Source organism: Pristis pectinata, chromosome 32, assembly GCF_009764475.1.
Source record: "Pristis pectinata isolate sPriPec2 chromosome 32, sPriPec2.1.pri, whole genome shotgun sequence".
Classification (NCBI taxonomy): domain Eukaryota; kingdom Metazoa; phylum Chordata; class Chondrichthyes; order Rhinopristiformes; family Pristidae; genus Pristis; species Pristis pectinata.
This window is the reverse complement of record NC_067436.1, coordinates 14,397,556-14,418,452: the sequence shown is the minus strand read 5'-3', so window position 1 is coordinate 14,418,452 and position 20,897 is coordinate 14,397,556. Positions and strand designations below refer to the sequence as shown.

Sequence of the window (20,897 nt, the reverse complement as noted above, 5' to 3'; positions counted from 1 at the left end):
ACTACCTCACAGCACGGAGTGATTCTGAGATTACTGTCCTCAAGGTCCTGCTTCTTAACTTTCTACCTAACTCCCTAAATTCCCTCCTCTCTCCCCTTACCTTGGTAGTACCTAACTGCACCGCAACTTCTGGCTGCTCACCCTCCCCGTTCAGAATGTTCTGCAGCTGCTCAGTGACGTCCTTGACCCTGGCATCTGGGAGGCCACATACTGTCCTGGAGTCACACACATAGCCAGTGAACCGCCTGTCTGACTCCCGAACCATTGAGTCCCCTATCAACTACTGCTCATCTTGTCTTTGACCTTCCCTGCTGCACAACAGAGCCAGTCATGGTGCTGGCTTAAGCGACAAGGGTTTGCTTGTACACAGCCAGGCATGTTCAGACACGTCCCTTTAGTAACTGGCTGACCTGGTGCACGTTCGTTCCCAGATGAGTAGTCAATGCCAAATGGTTTCCACTGAAACCCTTGTTGACTCCCACTTCAATCATCTGTATTCAAATCTCGGAAAACCCATTTGCACAGATTTTGTCATCATTTCTTCACTTGTATGTTCTGCTTTTTATTTCATCTCCACCCCCACCTCTCCACAACGAATCACTTTCTGTGGGGTTGCTAGGAGAAAGAGAGCTTGATTCAGGAACTGCAGTCCATGCAGGAAACCCTTCGAGTTTTACCAGGAGCGAGTGAGGGTACTTGAAGAGGATCGTGACAAAGCTGGAGAAGATTTGAGGAACTTTCATGAGGTTGGTCTGTGTGTTACCCAGGATGGTTTATTTGTGTTTTGTAGTATTACATGGCGATGAGAGAGGTTATTCAGACCCATGTCCACCGCTTGACCTCATGAAAAGAGATATCCAATTAATCCCACACACCTGATGTTCCTCCATAGTCCTGCACTGTTGCCTAAATAGCCCCCACAGCCCACCATGTCAACGCTGACCATCATGCTCCCATGTACACTAATCCTAACACTAATCCCTTTGTACTATCCCCACATTCCATCAACTCCACCTTGATTCTACCACTCACATGGAAGAGCCGTTTGATGCTCTCACAATGGTATGGGATATTTACAGAGGCCAATCAACCCATTAACCTGCATGTCTTTGGGATGTGGGAGGAACCACAGCACTCGGGGGGAAACCCAGGTGGGTTTCAAAACTCACACGGGGCAACTGCAGAGGTCAGGATTGAACCTGGGCCACTAGCAAAGTGAGTCAATGGCTGTACTAACTGCATAAACTTTGCTGCCCTACTAGCTAGACCAGTTTTTCTCCTCTAAGTACTTAATTCAGATCATAGTGTGAAATAAATTCTCATCTCCAGTAGTCTATAATTTGTATCCACTTGTTACTGACCCTCCTGGCAGTGGGAACGGAGCTTCCAACCTACTCGATCAAAACACAGTAGTGCAGCTGTAGAGCCACTGCTTCACAGCGTCAGAGACCCAGGCTCACTCCTGACCTTGAGTGCTGTTTGTGTTCTCCCTGTGTGCGCATGGATTTCCTCCGGGTGTTCCTGTTTCCTCCACATCCGCAATGCGTATTGCCCAGACTTTTCAATCTATGAAATTTCACTTAGAAAACCTACAGGCCCTTCAGCCCACAAAGTTTGTGCCGAACATGTCTCTACCTTAGAAACTACTAGGCTTACCCATAGCCCTCTATTTTTCTAAGCTCCATGTACCATATCCAAAAGTCTCTTAAATGACCCTATCGTATCCGCCTCCACCGCCGTTGCCGGCAGCCCATTCCACGCACTCACCACTCTCTGAGTAAAAAACTTACCCCTGATATCTCCTCTGTACCTACTCCCCAGCACCTTAAACCTGTGTCCTCTTGTGGCAACCATTTCAGCCCTGGGAAAAAGCCTCTGACTATCCACAACGATCAGTGCCTCTCATCATCCTATACACCTCTATCAGGTCACCTCTCATCCTCCGTCACTCCAAGGAGAAAAGGCCGAGTTCATTCAACCTGTTTTCATAAGGCATTAACAAAACTTTTTCCAGGAATTTATCCCATTCCTAAATCAAGGAATTCCTCTAGCAAGTTTCTCATTATCCCATGAACTATGCTTCACAGCTCCAGGGACCCTGGTTTGATCCTGACCTCTGGTGCTCTCTGTGTGGGTGTTTGCACGTTCTTCCCTTGAGCACATGAGTTTTCCCAGTCGTGCTCCAGTTTTCCTCCCACTTCCCAAGGACATGCTAGTAGCTTAAATTACCTGGAGATGCAGGTAAAATTCATTAACTCCCCTTTCATTAATGGGAGAGAATAAATGCAGGGAAAATAAGCAAGGAGGTAGTGGAATGGGTTGCTCAGCTGGGAGCTAGCATGGAACCAATGGGCTAAAGGGCCTCCATCAGTGTTGTAATGAGTAGAATAAGTATCAGTGATGAATTTTGAAGATGGTAACTGATTAATCCAGAGAAGACACCACCAATTTGCATACAACAAGCTTTTACTTAACAACAGAATGATAGTGATCAGGCTATCTGCTTTTTTTGATGTTCAGTGCATATTAGTTGAGACATCGGAGATAATCTGCCTGCATTTCTTCACAACGGTGTCATGGGATCTGTGTACAGCAAAGGAGTAAATGGGACTGTGGTTTAATACCTCTTTGAAAAGATGGGCGTTGATAAGGGAAAATCTCTGGGCAGTTCCACTCTGATTACCCCCTCTGATAATCAACCTCAATGTAGGAAATTGCTTGGATCATGTACAGTACAGCCCCACATTACAGAAGGGCTGTGTCCCTAGAAAACCGTCTGTATCATGATTTTCCATAATGCCAAATCCTTGACAAAAAAAAACATTTGTTCTTTCTTTCGCATTTTTTTCCTCTCACGTAAATTCTGTAAGCAAATTTTTATTCCGCATCTCAAATTTTTTGTGAATTCTGTAAGGGCGAATTTCTATTCCCCGAGTTACTGTGACACAGAGGTGCACTGTATTATCTGTAAAGCGACATGCTTTCTGTGTGACAAGTGGAGGGTCCACCAGCTTCCCTCATCTGTTCCAGGCTCAGCAATCAGTGCTTGTGAAAAGCAACGAGACCAATCAAAGACTGACCGATTCCTTGCGAACTCAGACAGGACTGCACGAAGAACTCAACGAGATGCGCATCAAATACAACAAGGCCAGTTTGGTAATTACCTTCTCACAAAGTGTTTTTATGGGACCTTCCAAAGAAATTATAGGAATCAAAAGTCAGGGCCTAATTGAAAGACTCTTTGATTGCAGAATGAATTGTGCCCGATTTCTCATCTCCTCCCACCCATACAACTTTCCAGGATCTCTGCCCTCCCCCCCAACCCTCAACCCTGGCCTCTTGCTCATCCCTGATTTCCTTTGTTTTTGGTCAACTGTTCTCAAATCTGTTGTGCCTGGCATCGGACTTTGGTTGTTAAATCCTTTGAAATGCACCAGGACATTTTGCCGCAATTAAAGGCGCCCTTTATGTGTAAGTTGCAGTTGTATTGATCCCTTTCCTACTGAACAGGAATACTCGTTGACTTATGAGCATTTGTTTTACAAAGTTTCACTTTAATGCCAGTGACTTGCTGGGCATGTGTCATTGATTTAGTGTTATTTCTATAGCAAATGATGCACTGTTCTCCATTTATAAGATCACATTGTACTAAAACACCCACAATGCATTTTACCCAGACTTGTCAATCTATGAAATTTCACTTAATGAAACATCTTCCAGGAATTTATCCCATTCCTAAATCAAGGAATTACTCTACCAGCTTCCCATTAATGCCATGGACCATGCCAAGTTATTCCACCTTTATTTTGCCAGGGAGGACAGCTGTTAACATGAAAAGTAACTTGACACAGACGAGAGCAGCTCTTTTCTGTAAAGGCAGCTGAAGGGTGACTGTGGTTCTGGTTCTGGTTCTGGTGAAGGCAACCAATGTTGGAAGGTGATGCTCCCTTTCCTTCCCATCATTCACATGTTTTTGTAGGCGAGGGACTTGCTTGCTGCCAAGCTGGAGAGACTGGAAGAGTCTGTCACCAACCTGAAGACAAAATTGGAAGATGTAGCAGCGGACAAGGACCGGTTCTTCCAGGTGAGACCTCCCATTGGGTGCATTTTCTTCCCCCAGAAATTAGTTAACTGAGTTCAAGAGAAAAGGTTCAGCAGGTCTGTTGAACCTCAGGAGTTCTGCCAATCTCTGTCCCATCCCTCTTGTTTATGTTGTGTGTGTCTGTACCGATAATTTATTGGTCTCATTATTACTGTTAGCCTTAGAGTGGAGGAGTTTAGGAGTGGAGTAATTATGTTCAGCTACAATCTCATTGAAAGTCCTTCTGCTGTTCCAATGTTTCAAACCTTTCTCATTGACCTGGTAGATCCCCAGTATCAATAAGATAAATGTGTGCAAATTTAGTGGAAGCATTTATTTTAACCTTGCAGCACCCCCTTCACCCTAACCCCACAGCAGGCCACATTTCTATAACCTGCTTATCCTTTTTTGCATTTATATAGCACTTTTCAGGACACCCAAAGAGCTCTGTGTTCAATGATGTCCTTCTGCAGTTAAGTCGCTGTTGTGATGTAGGCACATGCCATCTGAATTTCAAACAATAAGCTCTCTGAAATAATGCTGTGGTAGCACAGTGGTTAGTGGTCTGTGCTCAGGATCGAACCCTGCCACAGGAACTGGGAACTTAAATCTAAGTAATTAAACAAATATGGAATTAAAACGCTAGTCAGTCATTGTGAAAGTGGCAACATGGGTCATTTAGCATGGTGAAGAAGGTACATATTGCATGCTTGCTTTTATAGGTCAGGTCATAGAACCCACCTACCTTCCCCCTTTCATCTGGATGCACCTATCACCTGACCCCACCTAGCCCTTGCCTGCGTGTGCTCCTCCCCCTTCCCCTCACCTTCTTATTCTGCCCTCTTCCTTTCCAGTCCTGATGAAGGGTCTTGGCTCAAAACGTCGACTGTTCATTTCCCTCCATGGATGCTGCCTGACCTGCTGAGTTTCTCCAGTACTTTTTGTGTATTGCTCCAGATTCCAGCATCTGCAGAATTTTTTGTGTCTCCGTCATAGAATATAAGAGTTGGGACATACTGTTACTACTTTACAAAGCACTGGTTAGGCCATATTTGGACTATTGTGTTTAGTTCTGGTCACTACACTATAGGGAGGTTGTGGTTGTACTGGAAAGACTGCAGAGGAGATTAACCAGGATACTGCCTGGATGGAAGGACTTTAGTTATGGGAATGATTGGATAGGCTGGGCTTGTTTTACCTGGAACAAAGGAAGCTGAAGGGTGACCTGATAGAGGTATGTATGATTATGAGAGGGATAGATGGTCAAAATCTTTTTTCCATGGAAGGGGTAACAAAAACAACAGGGCACAGGTTTAAGGTAAGAGGAAGAAGCTTTAAAGGGGATCTGAGGTTTATTTTACACAGTGGTGGATATCTGGAATGCGCTGCCAAAGGAGATGGTGGAGGAGGCACTTAGACTGACACTTAAACAGGCAAGGCATGGAAGGGTACAGTCCGAATGCAGGAAAATGGGATTAATGTAGTTGGGCAAAAGGGTTGGCATGGACCTGATGGGCTGAATGGCCCATTTCTGAACTGATGGGCTGAATGGCCCATTTCTGCACTGTACAACTCTGTGAAACAGGGTGGGTGGGCAAACAAGATCTCAGCTTAACGTTGCATCCAAAAGAGGTAGAGGGATAGTCGATGCTTTGGGTCAAGACCCAGCATCAGGATCTGTCGACTGCCTCTCTGCCTCCACAAATGCTGCCTGACCTGCTAAGTTCCTCCAGCAGTTGTTTTTTTTTTGCTCCACATTCCAGCATCTGCTGTCTCTTGTGTCCATATCCTGGTGAACCTCTTCGGCACCCTCTCCAAAGCCTCTACATCTTTCCTGTAGTGTGATGACCAGGACTTCACACAATACTCCCACATGTGACCTAAAGTTTTATACAGCTGCAACATGACTTCCTGATGTTTATATTCAATATCCCAACTGATGAAGGCAAGTATGCTGTATTGCAGCCTTTACCACCAGGGGTGTTGCCACTTTCAGGGAGCTATGGACTTGCACCCCAGTTTGCCAGTCACACTAACTCCGCATTATCTAGTGACAGAAACAGTTTTTTCTGTTATTAATGTTACACGGTGTTAGAATGAATCTATCTTCCCAAAAACTGCTTGATGCATTTTAATCTTCACTTCAATTGACTGGTAATCTTGAGCTTTTGGAAATGGAATAACTGTATTTGTGATCATCTATTTGAAATTAATGCAAATTCCTTGGTGTCCCTTCAGTGTTGGTTATAGGAAAGGAGAGGGAAGTAGATTTCATTGTGCATATGGTTATGCTAAGGAAGCTGGAGATAATCTGCAGAGGCATGAGGCTCCATCTAGTGGTACAAGGGGGACTATAATGTAATATGGAGATATGAGAGACTGCAGATGCCAGAATCTGCAGCAACATACAGAGCGCTGGAGGAACTCAATGGGTCAGGCAGCATCTATGGAAGGAAATGGACAGTCGGTGATTCCGGTCGAGACCCTTCATCCGGACTCTTTTAAAAAGGTGGAGGGAAGGGGTGGAGCAAGAGCTAGTATGTGACAGGTGGATCCAGGTGAGGGAGGGTTGACAGGCAGGTGAGGGCGGGGGGAGAGTGGGAATGATGTTAGAAGCTGGGAGGTGATAATGGAAAGTGACAAAGGGCTGAAGCCGATGGAATTCTGATAGAAGAGGGAAGGTGGAGCAGTCCAGATGAAGGATCTCGACATGAAAAGTCGACTGTCCTATTTCCCTCCACAGATGCCCGCTGTTCCTCCAGCCCTTTGTGTGTTTGCTTGTAACAATAACGTAATAACAGAGCTGCAGACGTGAGTTTAAGTCCCATGGCAGTTAGGGAATTGAAAGAAAAAATTCAAGTACTTAAGTAATTTGGAATTAAAGATAAATCTCGGTAACGATAACCATTAGACCACCAAAATGTTGCAAAAATGTACAGAGCAAATTTTCTTTATATATATTACAAACAAGCTGTGATTATAATTCTCCAGTGATACAGAGGGAAAAGTATTTCCACTGGCAGACAGGTTGGTAATCAGAAGGTCGAGGCCAAAAATAACTGGGGAAAGATCAATAGGATAGATGACAATTTATTTCCATGAATGGTCTGGAAAATTCTACTTGATAGAGAGATGAAATCAGAATTTTGTCATGGAGTTTGTACAGGTGAAAGGGGAAAATACTGTCTTCTAGTGGGGAGTGTGGAAGGGTTCTTTACCTGGTCACCTTTATGACATGTGCTCTCATTCTGCCAATTAAAACAGTTCCTCTCTATTTATTTTGTCTATATCCTTCATGATTTTAAAATATCCCAATTAGATCTCTTCACAGCCCCTTTATTCCAAGGAGACCAAGCCCAGTTTTTCCAGTGTAATTCACGTTATTAAAGTCCCTCATCCCTGAAATCAGTTTGGTAAATCTCTTCTCCGTCCTCTCCAAAGCTTTCACATCTTTCCTAAAATGTGGTGCCCAGAACTGGACACAACACGCTAGTTGTCATCAAACCAGTGTTTATGAAGGTTAATCACAATGTCCCTGCTTCTGTTTTTCTGCTCCTTGAGTTTAAAAAGCCCTGGATCCCATATGTAATTTTTGAACACTTTCTGACCTGACCTGCCACTATCAGTGAACTACGTATATAGACTCACAGATCTTTCTATTCTTGTATTTAGAATTGTACCTTCTAACTTATATTGCTTTTTCTCATTCTTTCTACCAAAATGCAACACTTCACTTCTCTCAGCACTAAATTTCATCTGTCAGTTACCTGTCCATTCCATCAGTCCACCTACAACTCTCTGATGTCAGTGGATATCCTTCTCACAGTTCACTATGTCTTCAAGTTTTGTGCAAATTTGGAAATAGTGCACTCTACACACAAGTTCAACTCATTAATATTTATTAAGAAAAACTTTGATCCTAACAGCAGCCTCTGAACTCCACAATATACTTCCCTCCAGTCAAAGAATAATCTTTAACTATTGCTACTGACTTTTAACCATTGCTTTGCCAATTTTCTCCCCAAGGTTAAATTGACTGGTTTAATTCTTATTTGGAAAGTAGTCTATTCTGTTCTTTATAGGTCTATCTTATGTTTGTTTTTGTTAAAATCCACTTGCCTCAATTTTGGTTATTTGCATAACATTTGTGTAAATTAATGCTGTTGATTATACTACAATTCTATCTCTCTTTGTGTCATTAAAAACAATTAGTATGTAATGTGGTATGTCAATGAAATGTCTTTTTTTTGCACTGTCTTGTTTTTGCACACTATTCTTTTCCTCTCTCTCTTTACTGCCTTGTATAATTTATCCTCTGTGTGTTGTCTGTACCTATGTGCCTGTGATGCTGCTGCAAGCAAGTTTTTCATTGTACCTGTACCTCAACCGTACTTGTGCACATGACAATGAACTCAACTTGACTTGACTTGACTTGACATGACACATGGTGGCTGAGCAAGATTTCAACCATGGCTGAATTCTACAGGAGAAGCTGGATTTACACAAGTGTGTCCAACATCTGACCTTGGAGTTAGAGCGAGCTCTGAGAGGGAGAGAAGGTTTTGATGACCAGGTGGCTGATCTCCATGTGGAGCTGCTTGAGCACCAAATCCCAGGCCAACAGGCAAGACCAGGAGAAGGTTTTACTGAAAGAAAAACTAGCAACCATCACGCAGGTATACAGAATCTTCCAATCTATCTTTTTCCCTCCTCACTGTAGCATTGATTGTAGCATTGCAGGTTTTTCAAAAAGCAACAAAAGAGTTTAATCTGGTGGGATAGGACAGAAAAGCACGGAAGGTATGTTTTACTTGTAATAAGCCTTGGTAGATCTAACTTAGAGTACATGTACACAGTCTGTTTGCTATGTTGATCTAAATGCATTGAATAAGATTGAAGGGGCTCGACCTGTCTATTCCATTTCCCACCACGGATGCTGCCTGACCTGCTGAGTTCCTCCAGCAGCTTGCTTTTTGCTCCAGATTCCAGCATCTACAACCTCTGTGTCTCCATGACTTGCTTCCACTCTGTTTCTCTGGGCTCTGAGGTGGCTGATGATGCCAATGTTGGAGCCACCCTCTCTTCCACGGATGGGATACAGTCGTTGAGTGGTTTAAAAAAAACAGAAGATCTGCAAGAGTGGTGGCAGGTCCAAGAGGTTAAATCTATCAGGAAAAGCTTTTTCTCTCTCTCTCAACTTGCACTAGTTATGTTCATTTTGTTGTTTATTTTGGTGCATGTGTAAGTTATGTATAATTTATGTTAATTTAACTTTATGTTAACTTTCGTTTGTAACGTACTGTGCTGCTGCTACAAAAAGCTAGTTTTCATGGCATTTATACCCTGGGAATGTATGTCCATGGCAATAAACTTGAACTCTACTTGAACTTGAAGATGAATAGGCTGGTGTGTATCACTCCAGAAAAGAAAAGACTGAAGCTTTCAAAATAGTGAAAGGCCAGAAAAGGCAGATGCAATTTCCGCTTGTGGGGAGGTTGGAGATAAAGGCCTTCGATGTGAGGCAGTCACTAATAAATCCAGTAGGAAATTTGGGAGGGATTGATTTATCCAGAGTGCTGAGAACGAGCTGCCAGAGAAAGTAGTTGAGGCAGGTACAATAATGACATCTAGAAGACATTTGGGTAAGTATATGGATAGGAAAGGTTTAGAGGGATACGGGCCAAATGCAGGCTAATGGGACTAGCTTAGGTGGGCTCCTTGGTCGGCATGGACGAGTTGGGCTGAGGGCCTTTTTCCATGCTCTATTACTTGATGACTCTAATGTGGAACTTGTTCTCAACCTAGTAGCTTAGTCAACCAAAATAGATGCAAGTAGAAGCTTGATAAAGACACAAGGGATAGAATGGTTCAGTGCAATGATGAATGGTAGTATGGACAGTGGGGTAATCGATGAATTTACCAGAGGTCCTCATAATCTAGTTTCCTCTTGATTACTTGGGCCGAATGGCCTGTTTCTGTGCTAACAAGTCTTTTCTCTCTGTTGCTGACTCTCAATGGGTGATTCTGTATTCAACTGGGCGAGAGTCACTGACTGTTTACCGCACTGCTTCTCTTCCAGGTGAACGAAAAGCTCACAGCTGAGCTGGGCGAGTTGCGCCAGACACTGGGGCTGCGTCAGGAGCAGCTCCATCACCTGGAAGCCGAGAAGAAGATCCTGATCAATCAGATAGAAGCCCTGGAAAAGGAGCGGACTCAGCTGGTCAGTGAGAAGGAACTGCTGCTGGCCGCTGTACAGGCGGACGCCAGAACCCGTGAAGGCGAGGTGCAGGCTCTGAAGGAACAGTGTGAGGAGCTCAGGTAAGCAGAGAGCATTAAGAGCAAAGGCATCTACTTGATTACATGAAGAATTAAAGTCATAGTCATGGAGTAACACAGCGCAGAAACAGGCCCTTCAGCCCAACTTGTCCATGTCTTTTAAATGTTGTTATTGTACCTGCTTCAACCACTTCCTCTGGCAGCTCTTTCCATATACTGACCACTCTCTGGGTGATAAAGTTGCCCCTCAGGTTCCTATTAAATCTCTCCCCTTTCACCTTAAACCTATGTCCTCTAGTTCTTGATTCTCCTACCCTGGGAAAAAGACCTTGTGCATTCACCCTATCCATGCTCCTCATGATTTTATATACCTCTATAAGATCACTCCTCATCTCCTGTGTTCCAAGGAATAAGGTCCTATAGAGTCACAGGTCAGTATAGATTACTAACAGAACCCTTAATGACCTTATAGTGGTATATAAAATCATGAGGGGTGTAGATAAGGTGGATGGTCACAATCGTTTCCCTAGGACAGGCAAGCCTGAAACTAGACGGCACAGCTTGAAGGGCAGAGATTAAAAGGAGACCTGAGGGGCAAGTCTTTCATGCAGAGGGTGGTGGGTGTATTGGAACGAGCTGCCAGAGGAAGTGGCAGAAGCAGAAACCTTTCCTATCCATGTACCTGTCCAAATGTCCTTTAAATGTTGTTATTGTACCTGCCTCAACCACTTCCTCTGGCCTTTGTCGATGACCAGTTCAGACTGTGCCTATACAACAAGTATTTATGTAGAGGACTGAGGGGTGTGTTTCCATGCTGTGTGACTCTATAGTGACGCAGCTAGTAGACTTGCTGTCTCACAGCTCCAGCGACCCAGGTTCAGTCCTGATCTCTGGTGCTGTCCATGTGAACTTCCACCATGACTGTCTCTCCCATTTACTCCTTTTCCCTCCCAATTTCCAAAGTTTGGGTTGTAGGTTATTTGGCCACTGTAAATTGTCCCCAGTGTGTCGGTGAGTGGTAGAATCTAGGGGTGTGGGGAGGTGATTGAAATGTGGGGTGTGCTCGATGGCTAGCATAGACTCAGTGGATTGAAGGGCTTTTCTATGCTGTTTGATGGTGTGACTCTATGACCTAAAGTTCCCAGGTGTTGTGAGTGAGAAAACAAAATTCGATGGGTCTCAAAAGTAAGGACTCTGAACGCAGTCTGGCAGTAAAGGATTTTATTTACAAAAGACAAGCGTGGGAAAATGGTAACGGGAATAACACACACACACACACACACACACACACACACACACACACACACACACACACAACGAACTAGGTACATGCAACCAAGGAAAAAACAATACGATACCCGCCACCCCTTGACTCAGTGCAGGCCCGGCTCTATGCTACTAGAGACTAACTAAAATGCTCCCAACCCTTTAACAGTGCACACCTCACCAACGATTTCTCCAGCGCCGTTCCACGGTACTCGGCCTGGAGTGAAGCAGGGTGGTCCCTCGAAGATGGCAAATAGAGAGAGCTGAGCACACATGGCGCCTTTTATAGTGCTGGAGGGCTGGCGGGGGTGGGGGGGGGGTCCAGCCCAGGTAATTTACAGGGGGCCAATAGTCAGGTGTGCGCTGATGGGTGGGGCAGAGCCAAACCTTGATTTGCAGTGGTGTGTCTTCCAACCAGGTAGTGGGCAGTGCTGTCACGTGACAGCCACAACCCTCCACAATACACCAAACCTCAGTGATCCATGAGCATCCACAGCCTCCTGGAATTGGGAATTCTAAAGACTTGCAACCCTTTATGTAAAGGAATGTCCTTGTTGATCAACACTTTATATTGAGACCATGTTATCTTGTACCAAACTCTGCACTCTGAGGAAACTCCTTCTAGAAAACTTTGATATTTGAGTGAGATCACCTTTCATTCTTCTAACTAATGAGTGTTAGACCAATGCCAGACAAGCATTCCTCATAAGGCCACCCTCGATTTAAAACAACCCCACATTATTCAGTTTTGAGAAAAACAGAATATTTATTGACAACTCCCTGAATATTTGTTGACAATTCCAGGCCAGTGAATTGCAACTGATGGAGCAGGAGAGGTCATCCAACTCACGGGAAACGAATAGGTTGGGGATGTTTTCCCTGAAGCAAAGGAGGCTGAAGAATAACCTCAATAAAATCATGAGGGGCATAGATAAAGTGGATGTCACAGTCTTTTGCCCAGAGTAGGGGAGTCTAAAGTATAGAGGGCATAGGTTTAAGGTGAGAGAGGGAAGATTTAAAGGGGATCTGAGGGGCAAGTTTTTCTACACAGAGGGCTGTGGGTATATGGATAAGGTAAGAGATCTTTATCAGTCACATGTATATTGAAACACACAGTGAAATGCATCTTTTGTGTAGAGTGTTCTGGGGGCAGCCCGCAAGTGTCACCATGCTTCTGGCACCAACATAGCATGCCCACAACTTCCTAACCCATACATCTTTGGAATGTGGGAGGAAACCGGAGCACCCGGAGGAAACCCATGCAGTTGCGGGGAGAACAAGAAAGAATGTTTAAAAGACATTTAGACAAGAACATGGATAAGAAGGGTTTAGAGGGATATGGGCCAAACACTGGCAAATGGAACTAGCTCAGGTAAGCAAGGATGAGTTGGGCCGAATGGCCTGTTTCCATGCTGTATAACTGTGACTCTAATTGAGTTAGAAAACAAAGAGCAGAGGAAATGGAAACTACAGTAACTTCTAGTAAAATCAGGGCAATTCTTAGAGAAATGCAGTGAGTGGAGGACAATCAATTATTTGCATGAAGCAATCTCACTCAATTCGAGTAGTATAGTCATCAGGTGTGATTGGCAGGGTTATTATCCTGTCATCTCCACTGTGCCTGATTATTTTGTAACTACCTGTAGCCATAATGTCGCTCTAGGCAGTCATATAATGGCCATTGAAAGGAACCCTTTAAGCTGTGCTGATCAATCAACAATGGCCATTGACTATCTCTGCTGTTCATTCACATTAACATGCCTTCCTCTCCAGGGTTTCTGAGGCTCAACTAAGAGAGCGCAGCGAGTGCCTAGAGGCAGAGTTGCAGCAGAAGGTTGAAGAGCTCGCCGTGGTAACTCTGGAGCAGGGTCAAGTTGCCCAGCAGTGGAAGGAGAAGTGGCATGAAACTGCCTGTGCACTCAAAGCCAAGGAGAAAGAACTCCAGCTGGCAGCTGTGAAGCAACTGACCAAGAAGGAGAAGGTGGGAGCTTTTATCAGGAAGAGTAGAAATCCACATGGGGTCAGAGGAACAATTTGTCGAAATGATAACAATGGTGTGCACCATATTATTTGCTCATGAGATAGGGACTTTCCTGGCAAGGTCGACATTTACTGTCCGTCCCTGATTGCTCTTGAGAAGATGGTGGTGAAACATTGCCTTCAATCTCTGCAGTCCACGTAGTGAGGGTGCTCCCACTTCCATATAGGGCAGTGGGGAAAGTGGATTAGTGGGAAGATGGGGCTCACAGGAATTAAATGACTTACTGACCTATCTCCATTACTGTTCTGGAACTGGAGTTGTATATTGGTCTAGACTAAATAAAGACAGTAGATTTCCTTATCCAAGAGCCATGAGGTGTTTTTACATCAATCCAGTAGTTTTGTTGTTAAAATTACTGATTGCAGATCGTTTAATTACCTGAAAAATTCTCCAGGTGCAATGGCTGGATTTGAAATCCTTTCTCTTGATGATAGGACACTGAATTATTCATCCTGAAATTGAACCACAAGTCTTCTATTTCCCTTTAAAAACAGAAAATGCTGGAAGTACACAGCAGGTCAAGCTGCTTCTGTGGAAAGAGAAACGGAGTTAACACTTTATTTTGAAGAACCTTTGTCACAACTGGGAAAGTGACAAAACAAGTTAGTTCTAAGTTGCAGAGAAGGTGGTGAGGGATGCACTGAACAAAGGGAACAGCTGTGAAGAGAGAAATAGAATCAATGTTTAAGATCACTGATCCTTCATCTTTACTGGGAGCAGTTAACTCTGTTTCTCTCTCCACAGATGCTGCCTGACCTGCTGAGTAGCTCCATCGTTTACTGCTCTTATTTTAGATTTTCAGCATCAGGAGTATTTTGTTTTTGTAAATTATCTAAAACTTTTTCTGTCCATCATTGATTTGATTGTAATCAATAGGGAGAGTTTGGGCTAACTTTTTTTATATATAGAAGAGTTGTTAAAGTTTCAGAAATTACTCACAAGAGCAGAATCCACCTTCCCACTTAACTGAATAAATAAAAATAAATTTATGATTAAGGAGCAGTTTTAAGGACTGATTGGTTGTTCCGATTATTTGCTTTGGAGCTGAAGGAAGACATAACTGAGGTGTATAATATTATGAGTGCCCAAGATGGTTTAGTTACTCTTCACTCTGTGTCACTTAACCGAGGGATCAGAAACCAGGAGGCATTTACTTAACGTAATCAGTAGAAGGGAAGATGAGGAAATGTTTTTTCAACCAGAGGTTACCTCACTGCCTGAAAGGTTGGTAGAGGCTGAAACCTTCATTACATGCAACAAATAGTTTGACATTTACACAAGAAGCTGACACCTGCAGGGCTTGGATCTGTGTTGGAAGGTAGGATCAGGCTAGATGGTTTCTTAACCAGTAAAGACTCAAAAGACCAAACAGCCTCTAATGTTATAAATTTCCTGTGATTTGGTATGTGGCAGACAGTTTGGATCAGGTAAAGAGAACTAGTCCCTGTTCCTGAAAGACACAAGGGAAACTGATCTGTTTTACATAGAACATAGAACGTTACAACACAGTACAGGCCCTTCACCCCACAATGTTGTGCTGACATTTTATCCTGCTCTAAGATCTATCTAACCCTTCCCTCCCACATAGCCCTTCATTTCTCTATCATTCGTGTGTTTATCTAAGAGTGTCTTAAATGTCTCCAATGTATCTGCCTCCATCACCTCTGCCGGCAGTGCGTTCCACGCACCCATCACTCTCTGTCTAAAAAAAAAACTTGGCTCTGACATTCCCCCCTATACCTTCCTCCAATCACCTTAAAATTATGCCCCCTCATGTGAGCCATTTTCGCCCTGGGAAAAAGTCTCTGACTGTCCACTTGATCTGTGCCTCTTATCATCTCGTAGACTTCTATCAACTCACCTCTCATCTTCCTTTGCTCCAAAGAGAAAAGCCTTAGCTCGCTCAACCTATCCTCATAAGACATGCTCTCCAATCCAGGCAGCATCCTGGTAAATCTCCTCTGCACCCACTCTAAAACTTCCACATCCTTCCCATAATGAGGCCACCAGAACTGAACACAATACTCCAAGTGTGGTCTAACCAGAGTTCTATAGAGCTGCAACATTACCTGGCAGCTCTTGAACTCAATACCCCGACTAATGAAGACCAACAGGACCCCTTGGTATCCTTTGATGATAGTTTGGTAGTTTCACTGTTACTGGTGCTAGCTTTTCAACTCCAGATTATGTAATGAAGTTAATTCCTCGGCTACCTTGGTGGGATTTGAACTTGCATTTTTATGACAGCTCTGCTGCCACATGGCCACCCTCACTGAGGACAGCTGTTTAATTCCAGCGTTAAAACTTGCAGATAGCTGTGGTGTAATATGTAACTCGCACACCCAGGGCTTTGATTCCCAGATTGGTAACCCACCAACTCCACCGACATATTTTACCAAGGTTACACTAGGATTAAACTATGTTTTGAATCACTGTCCAATTCTGTGATGGTTCTTTTCCCATGACTTCAGACTGAGTTGCTGGGAGATTGTGAGATCTTTGCGGCAGATCTGGAAGAGCTGATTGAGCTAAGGACTGCGTTAGCCAGGTAGGACTGAGTGCATCGTTCATGGACCCTTCTTTGTGATGTTGTTGCATGACCTCGGCAATTCTGACAAAGTTAACCTCCTGTAGTTCTGAAATCACAGTCGATGTACCTGATATTTCGATGCTGTGGTGATAATGGTTTTGATCATTTGCAATTGTGTGCCAGTTAAGGGGACCATTCAATAGTATTGAGTCCCAATTCCCTAGTGAGTCAGCCTGGATTATAAACTCAGGAGTGTGCCAGTTATAGCACTGAAACAGTTCATTTGGCACAATTTGTTATCCACACGAGCCAACAACATCCCTTAACCTGATGAAAATATTTCTTTCTCACTCTCATTTAGGACAAGGGGGGGGGTTTGGGCAAATCCAGCCACTGTCTGTAAGGAGTTTGTACGTTCTCCCCGTGTCTGCGTGGGTTTCCTCCGGGTGCTCCGGTTTCCTCGCACATTCCAAAGACGTACAGGTTAGGAAGTTGTGGGCATGCTATGTTGGCGCCAGAAGCGTGGCGACACTTGCGGACTGCCCCCCCAGAACACTACGCAAAAAGATGTATTTCACTGTGTCTTTCGATGTACATGTGACTAATAAAGATGTCTATCTATCTAGAGATATTCAGCCTGTTGGTCCAATGAATCTGCACCGACCACAAGTTATTCATTTGAACTAATCCTACGCTAATCCCATTTTATATTTTTCCAGTGTTCTCTTCAAGTCCCTCAAATTGTACCACTCACCCACACACACTAGGGGTAATTTACTGTCGCCAATTAACCTACAAACCCACACGTCTTCGGGGTGTGGGAGGAAACCAGAGCACCCGGAGGAAACCAGAGCACCCAGAGGAAACCCACACAGTCACAGGGAGAACATGCAAACTCCAGAAAACACCCAAAGTCGGGATTGAGCCCGGGTCTCTGGCACTATGAGGCAGCAGCTCTATTAGCTGTGCCACTGTGCTGCTTCATGTGAGCTGTGTGTTTCGGAGTATTTATAGCAGTTCCCATTAGTTCAACAATCACCACCTCGCAATGAACCCTCATTTGTGGATACAGTAGGCAGATTGAGAGATATGTGGACGTTAACATAATCAGGGGATATGGGGTTAGTGCAGGAGGTTGGCAATAAATAGTGAACCATGATCATATTGAGTGGCGGAGCAGGCTTGAGGCCGAACGACTGACTCCTGCTCTGATGTTGTTATGTTCTTGCTGGATCTCTTTACGTTTGTGCTGCAGGACTAACTGATCAACAAGTTCAGTAGGTCCTTGCATGTTCCTGTCACAAGGTGGATCACAGCCAGTGAAGATCAATTGAAGTGCAGTCCTTGCTCAGTTAACTCTGTTGAGCAGGTCATGTCATTCACATTCCCAAAATGGACGCTCTATTCTGAACCCCATCCCGGGAAAGAGCACCAGGTCAGAGGAAGAGGAAATGATTCAAGGATATTCTTAAAGCTTTGGAAACAATTCTGACTTGTGGGAATCTCTGGCTCGAGACTACATAACGTGGAGAAGGAGCATTCCCGATGACAGTCAGAAACAGAAACCCAGCTCTCATTGTGGAAGGAGTGCACCGCCTCCTTATCTACCCACCCACCCATCTTCCCGGTCAGGCACCTCCTGCGCCATTTGCAGAAGAGTCCACAGGTCCCACATTGGCTTCATCAGCCACCTCCAAATCCACAGCACTGGAATGGAGGCAAGTCACCCTCAACCTCAAGGGACTGCCTAAGAAGATCAAAAGGAATTGTGGTAAGTATTGGTCGGGTTACTGGGGAGAGCTCTGCTGTTTTCTGAAATAGTGACACAGGATCTTCTACAAGAGAGGAAACAGGGCCCTTGTTTACTGTGTCATCAGAAAGATTACATCAACATCAAAGCAGTACTCCACCACGGCACAGTAGCACAAATGCCATCCGGGCCACGCCCTCTTCTCGATGCTGCCATCAGGCAAGAGGTACAGGAGCCTGAAGACCCACACCTCAAGGTTCAACAACAGCTTCTTCCCCACTGCCATCAGGTTCTTGAACCTATCTGAAGGACCTTAACACTACCTCAGGCAGAAGGCCATTGTGAGATCGAAAAGGCAATTCCATGTGAAGTTAGAGACACAATTGGATGTACGACAGCTGTGGCAGGGTTTGCATGCAATTATTTCCTATAAGGCAAAACCTAACAGCATAAGTGGCAGTGGTGCTTCACTTCCTGATGATCTCAATGCCTTTTATGCACGCTTTGAAAGGGAGAATAACACTACACCTGTGCGAATCCCCACAGCATCTGGCGACCCTGTGATCTCTGTCTCGGAGGTGGACGTTAGAACATCCTTCAAGAGGGTGAACTCTTGCAAGGCATCAGGCCCCGACGGTGTACCTGGCAGGGTACTAAAGATCTGTGCCAACCAACTGGCTGAGTGTTCAAGGACATCTTCAACCTCTCACTGCTTCATTTGGAGGTTCCCACCTGCTTCAAAAGGGCAGCAATCATACTAGTGCCCAAGAAGAGCAGGGTGAGCTGCCTCAACGACTATCGCCTGGTAGTACTCACATCTACTGTGATGAAGTGCTTTGAGAGGTTGGTCATGGCTAGAATAAACTCACTGCAATTTGCCTACCACCACAACAGGTCCACAGAGGATGCAATCTCACTGGCTCTCCACTCGGCTTTGGAGCACCTAGACAACAGCAAAGCATACATCAGTCTGCTGTTTATCAATTGTAGCTCAGTGTTCAACACCATCATCGCCTCAGTACTAATCAACAAACTTCAGAATCTGGGCCTCTGTACCTCCCTCTGCAATTGGATCCTCAGCTTCCTTATCAGGAGACCAGACTCAGTGCAGATCAGTAGTAACATCTCCTCCTCGCTGACAGTCAACACAGGCCCGCTGCTCTACTCTCTACACTCATGACTGTGTGGCTAGGCACAGCTCAAACGCCATCCATAAATTCACTGATGACACCACTGTTGGCAGAATCTCAGACAAGGAGGCATACAGGAGTGAGATAAATCCGCTGGTTGAGTGGTGTCACAACAACAACCTCACACTCAACGTCAGCAAGACCAAGGAATTGACTGTGGACTTCAGGAAGGGGAAGTCGGGAGAACACACACCAGTCCTCGTTGAGGGGTCAGCAATGGAAAGGGTGAGCAGCTTCATGTTCCTGGGCGTCAACATCTCAGAGGATCTATCCTGGGCCCAACACATTGATGCAATCATGCCAGCAGCTCTACTTCATTAGGAGTTTGAGGAGATTTGGTATGTCACCAAAGACTTTTGCAAATTTCTACAGATGTACAGTGGAGAGCATTCTGAATGGTTGCATCACCGCCTGGTATGGAGGCTCCAATGCGCAGGATCGCAAGAGGCTGCAGAGCGTTGTAGACTCAGCCAGCTCCATCACAGGCACTACCCTCCCCACCATCTAGGACATCTTCAAGAGGTGGTGCCTTAAGAAGGTGGCATCCATCATTAAGGACCCTCACCATCCAGGACGTGCCCTCTTCATGTTACTGCCATCGGGGAGGAGGTACAGGAGCCTGAAGACCGATACTCAATGTTTCAGGAACAGCTTCTTCCCCTCCACCATCAGACTTCTGAATGGTCCATGAACCCATGAACACTACCTCATTATTCTTCTTTTGCACTATTTATGCATTTTTGTAACTTATAGTAATGTTTACATCTTCTCCCCCCTCCCATCATTACAGAGAAAGTGCAGTGCAGGCAGACAATAAGGTGCAAGACCACAACGAGGTAGATTGTGAGGTCAAGGTTCCATCTTTTCATATCAGGGGGCCGTTCAATAGTCTTATAACAGCAGGATAGAAACTGTCCTTGAGACTGGTGGTACGTGCTTTCAGGCTTTTGTATCTTCTGCCCGATGGGAGTGGGGAGAAGGGAGAATGTCTGGGGCAGGAGGGGTCCTTGATTATAAAATAGGATTAAGGCAAATGAGGGATGGTTAGTGTGGAAGGCTTTGGTGAATTCAGAGCTTGGTTCAAGAAAGCTGAAGGCACAGCTACTGTTGTTGGCATGAAGCGATGCACCACCTCATTTCCTCTTGTTGTGCACAGGTTGGTTGCTGTGTCTCCCTTTATAACAGAGGGTCCCTGTCTGGGACCGACTCTAGGGTCAGGTTGGGCTGAAGGTCCTCTCGCCCTGGCTACAACTCACCATGTAGTCTTCCTGGTTTCAGGATGACTGCGGAGAAGGCACAACTCAAACGGCAGCAAGAGGAGAGCGGGCGCATCATTGACCTGCTCCGACTGCAGAAAGACATCAGCAGCGACTCAGTAAGTCTGTGAACTCCCAACCTGTTGGGAAATTGAGGGAATGTCAGGTGTTCTACCCCACCACTTCATCTGCTGTTTCCATTCCCCCAGACACTGCATGGTTCTCCCAACATCTCCAGGAGTTCGGAGAGTGTCCACGCTGAGGTACAGAAGTATCGGTAGGTTTTCAGGATCCCTGCTTACTCCATGTGGGTGTACTGGGTACTGTGTTTGTCTGTGTGTGTGTCTGTGTCTGTACGTCTGTGTCTGTGTACCTCTCCCTCCCTCTCCTCCATCCTCCTTCCCTCTCCTCCCTCCTCCCTATTTCCCTCCCTCCCTCTCCACCCTCTTCTCCCTCTTCTCCCTCTTTCCCTCCCTTTCCCTCCCTCTTTCCCTCCCTCCCTCCTCC

General features: G+C 45.0%; 1 protein-coding gene across 2 annotated transcripts in view; it reads left to right on the top strand.

Moving 5' to 3' along the window:
- The first annotated feature begins 724 nt into the window (after nt 1–724).
- The window catches only part of LOC127585332 (protein lava lamp-like), a 77,982-nt gene continuing 57,809 nt past the window's right edge, over nt 725–20,897 (top strand). For both annotated transcript variants that reach the window (XM_052042715.1, XM_052042714.1), the window contains exons 1-9: nt 725–746; nt 3,031–3,156; nt 3,980–4,084; nt 8,568–8,757; nt 10,161–10,399; nt 13,397–13,604; nt 16,136–16,212; nt 20,413–20,509; nt 20,600–20,667. In XM_052042715.1, the coding sequence (XP_051898675.1) occupies nt 8,647–8,757; nt 10,161–10,399; nt 13,397–13,604; nt 16,136–16,212; nt 20,413–20,509; nt 20,600–20,667 (800 nt within the window). In that variant the 5' untranslated portion in view covers nt 725–746; nt 3,031–3,156; nt 3,980–4,084; nt 8,568–8,646. The remainder of the gene's footprint in view (nt 747–3,030; nt 3,157–3,979; nt 4,085–8,567; nt 8,758–10,160; nt 10,400–13,396; nt 13,605–16,135; nt 16,213–20,412; nt 20,510–20,599; nt 20,668–20,897) is intronic.